This window comes from Protopterus annectens, chromosome 2.part1, assembly GCF_019279795.1.
Source record: "Protopterus annectens isolate FY-2018-M chromosome 2.part1, PAN1.0, whole genome shotgun sequence".
In the NCBI taxonomy this organism is placed as follows: domain Eukaryota; kingdom Metazoa; phylum Chordata; order Ceratodontiformes; family Protopteridae; genus Protopterus; species Protopterus annectens.
The window spans coordinates 1226907454-1226920971 of NC_056729.1; the positions used below are offsets into that span (position 1 = coordinate 1226907454).

The window sequence follows — 13518 nt, forward strand, 5'->3', positions numbered from 1 at the left end:
TTCCTCACCAAAAGGATAAAGGGTCTCAAAATATGTCTTATGCTGCCCGACTGAAAGAACTCCAGCTCTATTCAGTCTCATACCGCTTGCTCAGAGGTGACCTGTGCCTGACATATAAGGCCATGTCAAACCCAGATTTGATGAATATGCTTCACCTCAAAAATCTAGATCCCTCAGAACCACAAGGGCGGGAGACTTAAACCTTGACACGGTTATAAATAGAACGTGCTGGAGGGACAGATTCATCACCCAGAGACTCCCTATGCTGTGGAACAAAATCCCGGTACATGTGAGGCAGAGCACCTCTCTGGCCTTGTTCAAGAGGAATCTTGACCAATGGATGGGAGATTGCAGATATACCCCAGGGATTACTTCAGTGTCACTGCTTGACAGAGGCACAGCAAAATGATAGGCATAGTTTTTATTCAAACTAAAGGGGTGGCGAAAGCCACATAACTATGGGCTAGGCTTATAAATGCCCTTGGGCAGATAGCCTAGTATGAACCTATGAACCTATGAACCTACATATGTGGTTTATTTATTTTACTTGGGTAGGCAGTATGTAGTGGGAGGTGGAGTTGGCCGACTATGGGGATTCGACTTTTTGTATTTCGCGGTTTAGTACGTTCGGCATATTCACGTTTTGCACAATACATGTCGGTGTTTACATGTTGTTCGCTTAAAGGGATTTTCACTATTATAATATAGACCCATATATATATATATATATATATATATATATATATATATATATATATATATATATATGGGTCTACTTCTTTTGACCTAACTTTCATTTTCCTGACACTCATTTTCCTGACCCCATTTGACTGAAATTTCATTTGCCTGACACTTCATTTGCCTGACACTTCATTTGACTGACAGGTATTATTAGCAAGAAAATGGAATATGCCCCCTTCCCCACTGCAGTGCGACCCTGGAGTTAGAATATATAGTTAGGGGGGTGTGGGGGTACAGCCCCTCACAACGGGAGGTGAAGCCCCCCACTTCATTTCATATGATATTGTTAACTTTTGATGTAATATTGCTTAGTAACAGAAAAGTAAGTGTCCCCCACACCCCCCCTAACTATATATTCTAACTCCAGGGTCGCACTGCAGTGGGGAAGGGGACATATTCCATTTTCTTGCTAATAATACTTGTCAGGCAAATGAAGTGTCAGGCAAATGAAGTGTCAGGCAAATGAAATTTCAGTCATTTGGTCTCAGGCAAATGAGTGTCAGGCAAATGAAAGTTAGGTCAAAAGAAGTAGACCCATATATATATATATATATATATATATATATATATATATATATATATATATATATATAGTTTATTTGTACTATGGTAAGCTGCATACACATCTTGTCAGTTTAATATATTTGATGTTCTAATTATGAGCATATAAAAAGATAATTAGACTTAAAAGTACTGGCTCAGTGAAGACAGAACCCTATCTGTAAACCTAACACAGGCTAAAACTGGCAATGGAGAGTCTGATTTTCTTACATTCACAATGGATTTGTGCTGTAATCTGCATAATGTATTTACTAAAAGAGACTAGTTAAATAATAAACATGATGAAACTGATATATTTCAGTGCAGAAAAGGTGGATTAATACATGACAGAATTGATTCAGCACCATTTGCAATTGTTATGAAATACCTTGTTTATTAGAAAATTTACAGTGACCCACCAATCCAAATATTTTCTATACTAAATTATGTTAAGTTCAGCGTCACAGGTACTGGAATCTGTCCAGGCTAGCAAGCTCAGAATAATATCAAAGATACTTACATTAACAGCAGCTGATATGAAGAGGAAAGCTGCAATCAGCTTCAGACATGGTCCATGTTTCATCACATGCTTGAACCCTTCCAGAAATGGAACTGCCTTGTCTGATTTCAAAGCATAGGGGTCTGTTGGACACAACATGAATGTTTCATTTATACATATTCATAAAGGAACTGAAATACATTTAATGGAAAAACATTTTCAAAATGCTTACCATCTATTTCCTTCACTCCAATAAAAAGTACAACTGTACACACCAAATAGATACCCCCAATAACACCAGCAGCAATTATGTACAGCTCTTTCTGAAAAACAAATCAAATGATGTAATCAGTTGCTCTCTATCATTAGAATGTATGTCATTTCTATAAACTATGAAATGCATTTATTTATTTAAAAAAGTATCAGAGGTTAACATCTGAAGGCTGCAAACTTAAACTGCAGAACAAAGCAAACAATTTCAGATTCAAATACATTGACAGCTATCCAAATTCTTTCGTGAAAAAAAATGACTTCTTAAGAACATATACATATGTCATGTGACATTAAAATATCAATAGATTATTAAACTCACTCATGTTAATCCAGTTTTATTATAAAATTGTAAGATTATAGGCAAATTATATGCTACATTATAAAAGCATCAAGTAAATGGAAAAAGCTTAAAGGCTGTTGTGCTGTTTTTTCCAGAAATCTCATCTGCATCTACTGAACAGCAATAAAAAAGTAAACTATGGTAGGACTTAGGACAAGGTTTTGATTTATGTATTTGTTTATTTGTTATAGCTCTTTTTAAAAATATTTTATATTAACCCCCCCAAAAATACAGTGTGACCCCATAAAGCAAAATCACTATCCCCTACATTATACATGTGTGACAGTCCACTTAAAAACCTCCAGGGTGCTCCCCATTTAGTCTGCATCACACTTTTCTCAAGACACGTAACTTATGTTTATATTACACTTTGCTCACAGCAGCTTGCAGTAGCTTTCCTTTCATGCACTTATTCATTTTATAACCTATCCTTTCTACCCCATAAGCCAAGCAATATACTCTTCACCCCTCCCTTCTGTTCCTATATCGTCCTCTTTCACTTCTTCTTCACTCTTTCTTCTTTAAATATTTCTATACTTCCCGGCTTAAACCTTTTACTTGACCTAGCTCCTGTAAACGAGTGACCAGTTTCTATAGCTCTCCTCAAAAAATCTAAAGAGGCGATTACCAATGCCTAAAATTGCAAACTTTATCTCAATGTTCAAGCTAAATATATGGTGGAATCTATTTCCAAAATCATTTTTCCTGCAAATTTCTCCCTCTGGGAGGGATAAAGCCTACTGGAAACAAGATGGCATTTTAAATATTTTAATCAAGGGCTTGCTTGGCTGTTTAATCACGTTAATCTGTAAATTAATCTTATCTGTGATGTTTTTAAGGTCTCTTGACTAAAAAATGCCAAGTCACCAGATTAGATGTGGGGGATTCATCGTCTACATAAGAACAGCTAATTACCAGCTTCAGTTTCAAGGCAACCGTGTCCCTGCAGGACTCTTCAAAGGATTTCTGTGCCTCAAAGGAATCACAAAAAAATTAACAAGAAATGTTTAGAAGCATAGGCAGTGCACTAATATGTCATGTAAACTACAGCAGGTATTATGGGTAATTTGTTTTCTGTCTTATGGCTTGATGCAAACTTTGACAGCTGTTATCTTTCAAAAGCACAATCCTGATACAGTAGAGGTTAGCACTTGATGAGGAGATGAACAATTTAAAAAAGATAATCACATCCCCATGGGTGAGTATTAAACAACACTAAGAATCTTCAAAAACTGGAAGCAAAAGCCATTTCTATAGAATCCACAAAAGACATCCAAGTCAGCCAAACCCAGTAGTGCATGGATAGATGCAAGGTTCATAGGTTCATACTAGGCTATCTGCCCTAGGGCATTTATAAGCCTAGCCAGAGTGTGTTTGGCTTTCGCCACCCATTTTAAATGAATTTTGCTATGCCCTTTTTCGAGGTTAGTATACTGTGCCTCTGTCTAACAATGATACCCGGGGTAAACCTACGATCTCCCATCCACTCATCAAGATTCCTCTTGAAGAGAGTCAATGAGGGACTCTGCCTAACCTGGACTGGGATTTTTTTCCAGAGTGAAGGGAGCCTCTGGGTTATGAATCTGTCCCTCCAGCATGTCCTATTTATTTCAGTGCTGAGGTTCAAGTCTCTCGAGCACGTAGCTCGACGGGATTTGGATTTTCTGAGGTGCAGCTTGTCCATTAATTCCAGGTTGGACATGGCTTTATACGTCAGGCACAGATCGCCTCTGAGCAGGCGGTATGCCACTGAGTAGAGCTGGAGTTTCTTTAACCGGGCAGCATATGTCATCTGTTTGAGCCCTTTGATCCTCTTGGTGAGGTACTTTTGGGGTCTTTCCTGTTGCTTCAGGTGTCTGGTAAGGTACATCCCAAAAGGGGCATTGTACTCAATTATGGGCCTGATGAGGGATGAGTAAAGAGGCACGAGACCTCCCCTGATCTAGATGTGAATCCCTTCATGATTAGGTGGGCTATATAAAATGTTTTTCTAACCACTTTGGCCACGTGGTTGTCAAATGAGAGATTGCTATCAACTTGGGTCCCCGGGTCCCTAATTACTTCTTCCGTACATAATGGATTACCACCTATGTGGTAATTTGTGGGCACTTTGTTTTTGCCAAAGGGGATGACTATACACTTTTTGGCGTTTAGCTTGAGGCCATGGCTCTGGCACCAGTTGTCTGTTTCTATGAGGCCCTTTTGTAGGATGCTTATGTCAGCTGGAGAGTCGATTATGGCACCCAGTTTGCAGTCATCTGCGAACTTGGTCAGCCACAGTCCTTCCGTGTTGGTCTGTACCTCCGAGAAATATATACCGAACAAGAGAGGTCCCAGGACTGAGCCTTGTGGGATGCCACTTGTAACTGGTTTGGAGTCTGACATGGCTCCAGCAATTCTAACCATGTGGGTTCTGTCCTTGAGCCAGTTTGCAACCCATCTAGTGACACAGGGGTTTATATTTAAGCTGGTGAGCTTATCTATAATGCCCGAGTGGGGTATTGTATCGAAGGCTTTTGCGAGGTCCAGGTAGGCTGTGTGGACCACCTTCCCCTTGTCAATGGCCTTGGTGACTGTTTCAAAGAAATCGACCAGGTTTAAGAGGCAGGATCTGCCCTTAACAAAGCCGAACTGGGTAGGATCCAGTGTCTGTAGGTCCCCAATATCTTTATTTATGAGGTCCATGATGATCCTTTCCATAGCTTTGCAGACTAAGCTAGTCAGGCATATGGGGCGATAGATTCCAGGATACCTTGAGGCACCACCTTTGTTTAGAGGGACCACTGTTGCTGTACGCCACTCTTTGGGTACATATCCTGTAGTAAGGCTGAGATTGAACAGTAGTTTTATGTTTGGGTTTAGCTCTTCTTGGAGTTCATGTAGGACGCAGCCCAGGACACCGTCTGGTCCCACTGATGCTGTGTTTTTTGCTTTGGAGAGGGCAGCTCTTACCTGAGCATCTGAGATGTCAGGGGGGGGGCAGCACTCTGCTGGGATAGATATTTGCCCTTTTGGTGGGGGGGGGAGACATTTCCGCTGAACCTGTCAGCTAGGATGTTGGCAATGTCTGTGGGTTCGGTGTATTTTTTGTCATTTGGGACTAATTCTGAGCATATCTGGGAATTCCCACCCAGGTTCCTAACATAACTAAAGAAAGCCTTGTGATTATCCTTAGTGTCCTGTGCAATTTTCCTCTCGAAGCTGGCCTTAGACGATTTTATGAGTGCCCGTAGTTTTTTGCTAATACTGATCAGAGATGCCTTCCCTTTTTGGGATTTTGCTCTATCATGTAGTGGCTTCCTCCTTCTATTGTATAGTTTGTTTATGGCTAGGGTCCACCAGACAGGATGCCTGCCTTTGGAGGAATGGGTCTTGGTTTTATTTGGGATTGCATGAACCATGCATTCCTGAAGGTGTTCATAGAATGGGCTTATAAAGGATTCTGTGGTCTGGGCCGTATTTTCCACAGGCCCAGGGGCTTTGAAGGATTCCACCTTGGATTTGAGGAGTGTGAAATTTGCTTTAGAGAAGTTTTTCACTGTGGTTTTCTGGGCATGGGGTGGAGTCGGGATGTGAATATCCAGTGAGATTAGTTTATGGTCTGATCTTACCAGTGAGGGATACACTTCTAGTCTGGAGTATAGAGTCCCTATGTTGGTGATGATCAGGTCCAGTATGTTTTCCCCTCTTGTGGGAGTGGTAACAAGTTGTTCCATAGCATTTGAGTTTATAAATTCCAGGAACCTTTGGGCTAGGGTGTTGGAGCTAGAGTAATGCTCCCAGACTATGTTTGGGTAGTTGAAGTCGCCCAATATAATGGTGTTTGGAGAGGCCTTCATATTTTCCAGTGTTCTCAGGAAGGCCGAGTGGGGTTCCTGGGTTTGGGAGGGTGGTCTGTAGCAGGCTATAAACTGGAAGGCAGTTTTACCCACAGTTAGTTGCACATGGGTAGTCTCTAATGCTTCGTGCTGTGCCACCAACCTGGAGGTGTGGGTATCTTTGACGAATATTGATACTCCCCCTCCTTTTGTGGTTCAGTCCAAGTTTTGGGGCCAAAAAGCATGGTATGAGGTATAACCTGGTAGTGCTGGGGTGCTCTCGGGAGCCTTGAACCAGGTTTCTGTTACTGCACATGTATCGATGTTCTCCATCCTAAGGAGAGTTTCGAGTGCATGCATTTTGAGGTTTAGACTTCTGGCGTTGAGTAGCATTACTCTTAGTTTCTTATCCCTTGTGATACCTATGGAGGTGGGTTTGTCTTTTGAACCTTGCCTAAGAAAGGCACTATGGGGGTGACAAGAGCCTTTGCCAATATCCGAAAGCCCAGGGGTGATAGGTGCAAGCCGTCCCTAGCGAAGCATCGTGGCTTGTCGAGCATGTCATCCCAGGCTGACAGGCATTGGATGCCCTTTGAATAACACCAATACTTAAGCCAATTGTTGAAATTGATCATCTTGATATTGTTGAAACTGATCATGTTGAAATTGATCATCTCATCAGGAAAAGCAGAAACACAACCAGCAACTACAAGAAGTGTGCCAGAAAAAAATAATTTGAAGCTAATCAGGCAACTGAAATGTATAAGGAATTATCTGTGGTTACATTTCTTCAGACAAAACTTTTGCCAACAGCTATCCACCTTTCATGCAGGCAGCTGTGGGCCACTGACTGATCCCACAGAATCTTGGGCATGACATTTCTGGACATCAAACTTAGGAATGTTTTTTAAGATGTTACATTTCCATGGTGAAGAGTTTATTAAGTAAGCAGTGAGAGAAAAAAAAAGAGGTGAATTTTCCAGGCATTGCTGTCATATCGCTTTCCTAAAATGAAAAAAGTTCACAAAGATCCTTAGACTTTGATACAAGAACAGCATCACCAGTTTTTTCTTAATTACTAATCTCAAATTAGTGTACTGTGGAACAACAGATATGCATGATTGTCTTACCAGATACTATTCAGTTTTTTCTACAGCTGAAGCTTCTGGACTAAATCTTTAGCCAAACAAGCAATTTGGCTAATACTACTAGGACTTTATTTTAAATGTTTTTCCCCCCGCTGCCTGCTGATCATCACCACCCTCCTGGACAGTTGTCCCATTCATTCCCGATCACGGAGCTAAGGGTGGACTGGCAGGGTGTAACATTTAATCAGCCATCTGAGGTGGTTCAGGTTATTTAAATCCTACATCCTGTGTACATGCTTCTTTTTCATGAGAAAATGTGGCTTACAATGAGCTAATCACACTAGTTGTCCCTTCTTTCTGCAAGAGGTGTTACCAACAACCAGTCCTACACTCACTGAGAGCCTGTAATTCATTCCTTCCCTCAGAAGAACACAGCCTACCATACTCCTTCACTCCTGTACCTCCTTTCCTGTTTTCTCCATGTTCAGTGATTGGTGTATTTTATATGATGCAATGTTAAGATTATTATATAGTAGTTTTGTAAACAGTTAGCTATTTGGCTCTGATAAGATCTGTTGCTTTGTAGATAAAAGCTCTTATAGGTTCATAGGTAAGCTAACAACTACTGGGGTCCTTATAGGCATAGTGAAGCATCCCAATTGTATTCCACAAGTTTATGTGGTTTAGATGTTATTTTAAGGGGCATATTTAAGCTATGGCAAGATTTCTAGGCTGCTTCAGTCCATTAGAGACAAAGGTGCTAGTCCTGGGGTGCATTTCTGATTTTTCATCCAATGGTCCATGTTTCACTTGGAAAGGGTAAAAGAAGAGCTTTGCTTCACATAGATGGGAAGCCTCTTCCAGAGAAGGGGAACTCTCTGAGACACATGCTGTTCCTACAACATGCTCTATTTGTGTCAAAAGTGAAGTATAAAATGCTAGATTGAGTAATTCTGGTGCAATTTGTTTTGGATATATTTCATAGGATCATAGGATCATAGGAGGTTACTAGGCTAATGGCACCGGGGCCTTTACAATCCTAGAGTTTATCCCCAAAAAAGAAACCTCAGTCAGCACCCATTGCCCCTGTCAATGAGGGATACAGGTGGAACCCCTGGGACAAATTTGTGGTTTTCCATCCACTCATCAAGGTTGTGATTGAAAAGGGTCAGCAATGTACTCTGTTTGACATGTCTGGAAAGTCTATTCCAGAGATGGGGTAGCCTCTGGTAGACAAACTTGTCTCTTTCCAGCAGGTTTTGCTGATGTTGCATATTTGATTTAGGCCTTTCATGCGGGTAATGCACAAGGAGTTAGACTTATGCATATGGAGCATCTCTAGGAGGGCAGGATACGATATTGCTCTGTAGGTGGATACAGATCACTTGTGTGCAATCTTTATGATACTGAGTAGACTGATAGTGATTTGAGCCTGTCCACATAGGACAGGTGATGGAGGCCATGGAGTTTCATTGTGAGGTACATAGGGCAGGTGATGGAAGCCATGGATTTTTATTGTGATGTATTTCTGTGGCCTTTCTAGTCGGTGCAGGTGTTGGGAGAGGTACATACCAAATGGGACATTATACACAATTGTTGGCCTAATGAGGGAGGAATACAGAGAAGTAGTAACCTCCTTTTTCTGGATGCAATCTCTTTGCTTATGAGATGAACCAAGTAAAAGGCTTTTCTGACCTTTATCTTCCAGTATAGCTGTATTGTCACCAGGAGGGATGCAAAGAAAAGTAATACATATTTGTTTATAATTGTTTAATTTCAGGAAAGTGATAAGAAGCTCTGGTGAGTTGAATTTTGGCATGGGTTTGTTGTAAGGGGAAATGCGGTAGTTGATACTTTTATGCAAAATGCTGATTAGACTGAGATACAAGGACAGAGTATAGAGATAGAGATTTGGGGCACTCTACATAGGACATGCCCTTTATGCCCTGTAATATTTTTGTGAGGAAACACTGTAGACATTCTAGCTGTTGCATGTGCCTGGTCCAGTACATACCAAAGTTGGCACTGTACTCCATGTTGGTAACAAAGTGTATATCAACAGTAAAAACTATTTCATTAAGGGTAATTACAATTGTGACACAAATGGCGTGATATATGTGGCTCTATGTGAAAAATGTCCTTCCTTCTATATTGGCAAAACGGAGAGAAAAATAAAGAAAAGAATTTACGAGCACCTGTATGCTATAGATAGGAAGGACCTCACAAATGCACTTGCCAGGCATGTGTTAGAAATCCCTGACCACTGTTTCACTTTCAGTGTAGTACATCACATCAAAAATGACATAAGGGGAGGGCCCTGGCAGCTACATTTAGAAGAGCAAGAAGTATTATGGCAGATTAGAACATGTGCACATTTGCTTCCAGGTTTGAACGACTATGTCTCCATTAAGTGTATTCTTAAGCTTAAAGCTCTCCTGAGATAAGCATTAGTGGTTAATAATTTATCCAGTGTGTAAATGGGGGGGGGGTAATAATTATTAGTTGTAAGAAAGTGAGATTTCCACTTTCATAATATTTTAGATTTAGGATTGGTAAAAGCCTTAGGCAATTTAATTGAAATTGTTATGTCTTCAGTTATGGTTATTGTGTGTTTTTTAAAAAATGTGTTTTTTAATATTTGTTTTTAAATAAGGCACTCATCAAGTTGTTTAGTGGAGTAGTAACTCAACAGATAATTAATATAGGCTTGTAAGAAGTTGTTCTATCTAATTAAAAGAGATAGGAATATCCTGTATCAATTTAGTAATGTGATTGGCTGTTTAGCCACCTATAGATGTAGGTTTTATGTATAAAAACCAAGCTGTGTTAACTGGTTTTTGTCTGATGAAGGCTGGGCATTTGCTTAGCTGACAGCGCTTACGTTTATTAAAAAGTCCGTGCCGTTTATTGTGTCAGCGTGCTTCTACTTTCCTTTTGTGTGTTTTACTCAGTTTTTAAAGTTTTTAAAGGAGTACCGCACCCACAGACTCAAAAAACATGTTTAAAACATCATGGCATGATGTTTCCTACACTTTAATAGCACTCTGGGATTATTTACAGGATTTTAAATATTTTTATATGTAATTCCAGACTCTGACCACCTGGAGGCTGGCATATTGACGTGGTTTGGATAAATCAGGTTGCCATCCAGTATCCCAGAAATTATTGTTTGACTCAAAAATGTTACATCATGCAGGCCTCTGTTTGTCTAAAGTTCCTGTCATTTCATAGATGTTGCATGCGTACAAAGTACTGAGTAAAATAGAACAATGTAAGTAACATTCCCTGCTGCTGGATGACTACTTAAAACAGAAACAGTGCAAATGCCACATAACACATTCAAAGTGCTGTTTACTGCTGTCTTTTTTTCTAATTTAGTTTAAATGGCACTAATTTGTGAGACAATGAATTCCAGTCCATTTACTTCTCCCCCTCCCCCATAACACTTAGCTTCCCTAGCTGTCAAAGTCCTGAGGGTAAATTGACCTGGTAATTCCATTGATTGACCGATCTCAGCAGGGTGCTTGACTCATGTAATTTAATCTTTGCTCTAGCATTTCCTTTGTTAGAGAGGACATTTTTTTGCTGCACTATAGCCATGGCCTTACTTGTCTGCAATCACATCCAGTAAGGTCTTGCACCAAGGAGCTAAAGAATAAAACATTTATACTATTAACCAGTTTAGATCTTTATTAATTTAAGTGATAAGGTATCACTTCATGCTTCCACCTTGTTAAAAATTGAGATTTAGATGTGCAAAGTGTGTTGGCATGCAGTGTTTGCCTTCATATGTTTTTACTCCACTGGTTGGTTTGCAAAAAAAAAACCTTTTGCAGTGTCTCTGGATTTGTCTTTGTACATACAAACCACATTGCTATATTTTCTCCTTCCTTTTTCTGGTGTCCAGAAGTCACTTATAACAAAGTCATTTTTTTATTGATTTTTTTTTTAAATAAAGGACATCAAGGTTAACTTACCTTGAATCAGATAATGGATGCCACTGCAAAGAATCACTGTTAAAATATTTGTGCATGGACAAAATCATTTACTAAATCTATTTGCCAGCCTCCAGTTCAATTGGTGCTATGGCTTTAATATACTGGTGTGTTTGCTCATGCCTTCCAAATATCTCCACCATTACATACCAGTTTTGCAGTGTAGTAACCACCCGACATGCCCATATACCTTTAACATCAATATGCAGCTACTCCTGTTCATATGAGTATGTGAATTCATTTTCAGACTTAAGGTGTGGAAGCTGCACTGAATAATTCAAGGTGCTTGTTCAGGTTTCACATGGTGCTTGCTTAGAGCTACTCTCATGTTAAGCCACTATGAATATGTTGCAATGCCACCTCTGATACCAGGGTAATGTTTTAATCTTTCTATTCTCGCACTGCACACTAGCAGTATTTGGTGCAAATACAACAGAGACGTATGCAAGCGATACACCACCTAAGCATCATTTGCCATGCAGAATGTACAAGTATGCATACCAAATTTCTGTGTTTCCAAACATTAGTGTTGCTACACTACTACTGAATAAAATGAACAGCACTCAGGCTGGGGGAAGGACAAGGGAGCCATGACATCACAGAATGGGTGGGTCTTATTATTTTAGTTAGAATCAGATGACGGCTGTGGTGATGTCACTTTGGGGGAGGGAACTGATTAAAAAAAAAAAAAAAGTACCTGCACTGCCTGGCCTCGATGAAGTCAGTAATTGGGCGACTCCAGCAAGCTTTATTCAAATGTGAGAGAATCATTTTGTAAGTGAAACTATCACAGTATGAGAAGGTAGGCTTCTGTTACAGAAGTAAGGGGAATTATAAAAATTGTAAATGCTTTATTGTTGTTGCTTTACAGAGGACAATGTAAATAGGTAGGAAAAGGGCCGTGAAGTTGAGGAATACATTAGAGAAAACCTGTTGTACTCCTTTAATGTGTCCTTCATGGCTTGAAAAGATAATCACAGGTAATCTCAGTGCAGCCTGTAAGCTACTGAGTATAAAGAGAGTCATGCTAATCTTTAGCTTAAAAAGCTTTTATTTTTTTTCAGACACCTTTATTGAATTATCACTTGTGACACAGGCAAGTTTACATTCATATAAAGTAATCAAACTATATTAACATAACAAACATTATACTTCAAATATATTGCTATATATCATATAACCTAAGGAATATTACATAAATTATTCAATTCCTGACTTTTTTTAAAACAAGAAACATCTTTTTTAAGCCATCACTTACTACATAAGCAATCATACATTTATATAAAGAAAAACAAACCACACTGACACCATCCTAGTTGCAAGCACTTTACATCACAAACCATACTGACACACTCCCAGATGCAAACATTATCAATCACTCATAATCTACCCGCTCTTTCTCATGCAGACATTACATAAGTAAGTCCTGATGCCTTTTAAACCCCATTCCTCCCTTGCATGTATTGTTCCCACAATTCCAATTTTTCCTATGTAGTTTGCTCCTACCCTTTTCTAAAGATCTCAGTTCCAGTTGTTTTATCTGTGTTACTATATTCACTACTTCCATTATAGCTGGTTTAGATTTTGATTTCCATTTTCTAGAAATTGCTTTTCTGACAGCTACCATGATTAGATACAGTAAGGCCTTACCATGTCTAAACAATAGCAATTCAGTATCATAGCTCAGAAAAATCATCTCCCTTGTTAGACCAATCTGCCCACCCAGCAGCTCTGACAGTGCATCCTGCAGGGAATCCTTAAAGTTCACCAACTCACCGCACTCCCAGAAAATATGTTCCAAAGTACCTCTTTCTTCCCCTTCACACCTCCAACATTTGCTGTCTGACTGAGGAAAAATTCTCTGGAGTCTACTTGGGGACAGGCAAAAATCTTAAATCTTCTAGATTTTTTGCATATTTGGGAGACATACATATATCCTCCCATTGTTTCTTTCTGAATTGCTTATCCAGTCTCTCTTCCCAATCCCTCCTAACCTCATCTGATTGATTCTTATAGTTATCATGCAATATTTTATATGCTGTACTAATTATTACTTTTTTAATGGCAGCTTCTGATCTAGATTCTATTAAAAACTCTACCAGTACTAGTATTTTATTTAGGACATCCGTATTTCTTTCTCTTTGCCTATATTCTGATATCAATCCCTGATAGGGAAGGTACTCTCTAACCTGCAGTCCAAATAAATGATTGGCTTCTTCCCATT

At 39.5% G+C, this 13518-nt stretch overlaps 1 protein-coding gene across 1 annotated transcript in view; it reads right to left on the reverse strand.

Annotated features, from left to right (window-relative positions):
* Positions 1–13518, reverse strand: part of MFSD2B (major facilitator superfamily domain containing 2B) — a 799283-nt gene that overhangs the window by 414507 nt on the left and 371258 nt on the right. The window contains exons 7-8 of the mRNA XM_044062754.1: positions 2013–2103; positions 1802–1923 (exon numbers count right to left, since the gene is read on the reverse strand). Of these exons, the coding sequence (XP_043918689.1) occupies positions 1802–1923; positions 2013–2103 (213 nt within the window). The remainder of the gene's footprint in view (positions 1–1801; positions 1924–2012; positions 2104–13518) is intronic.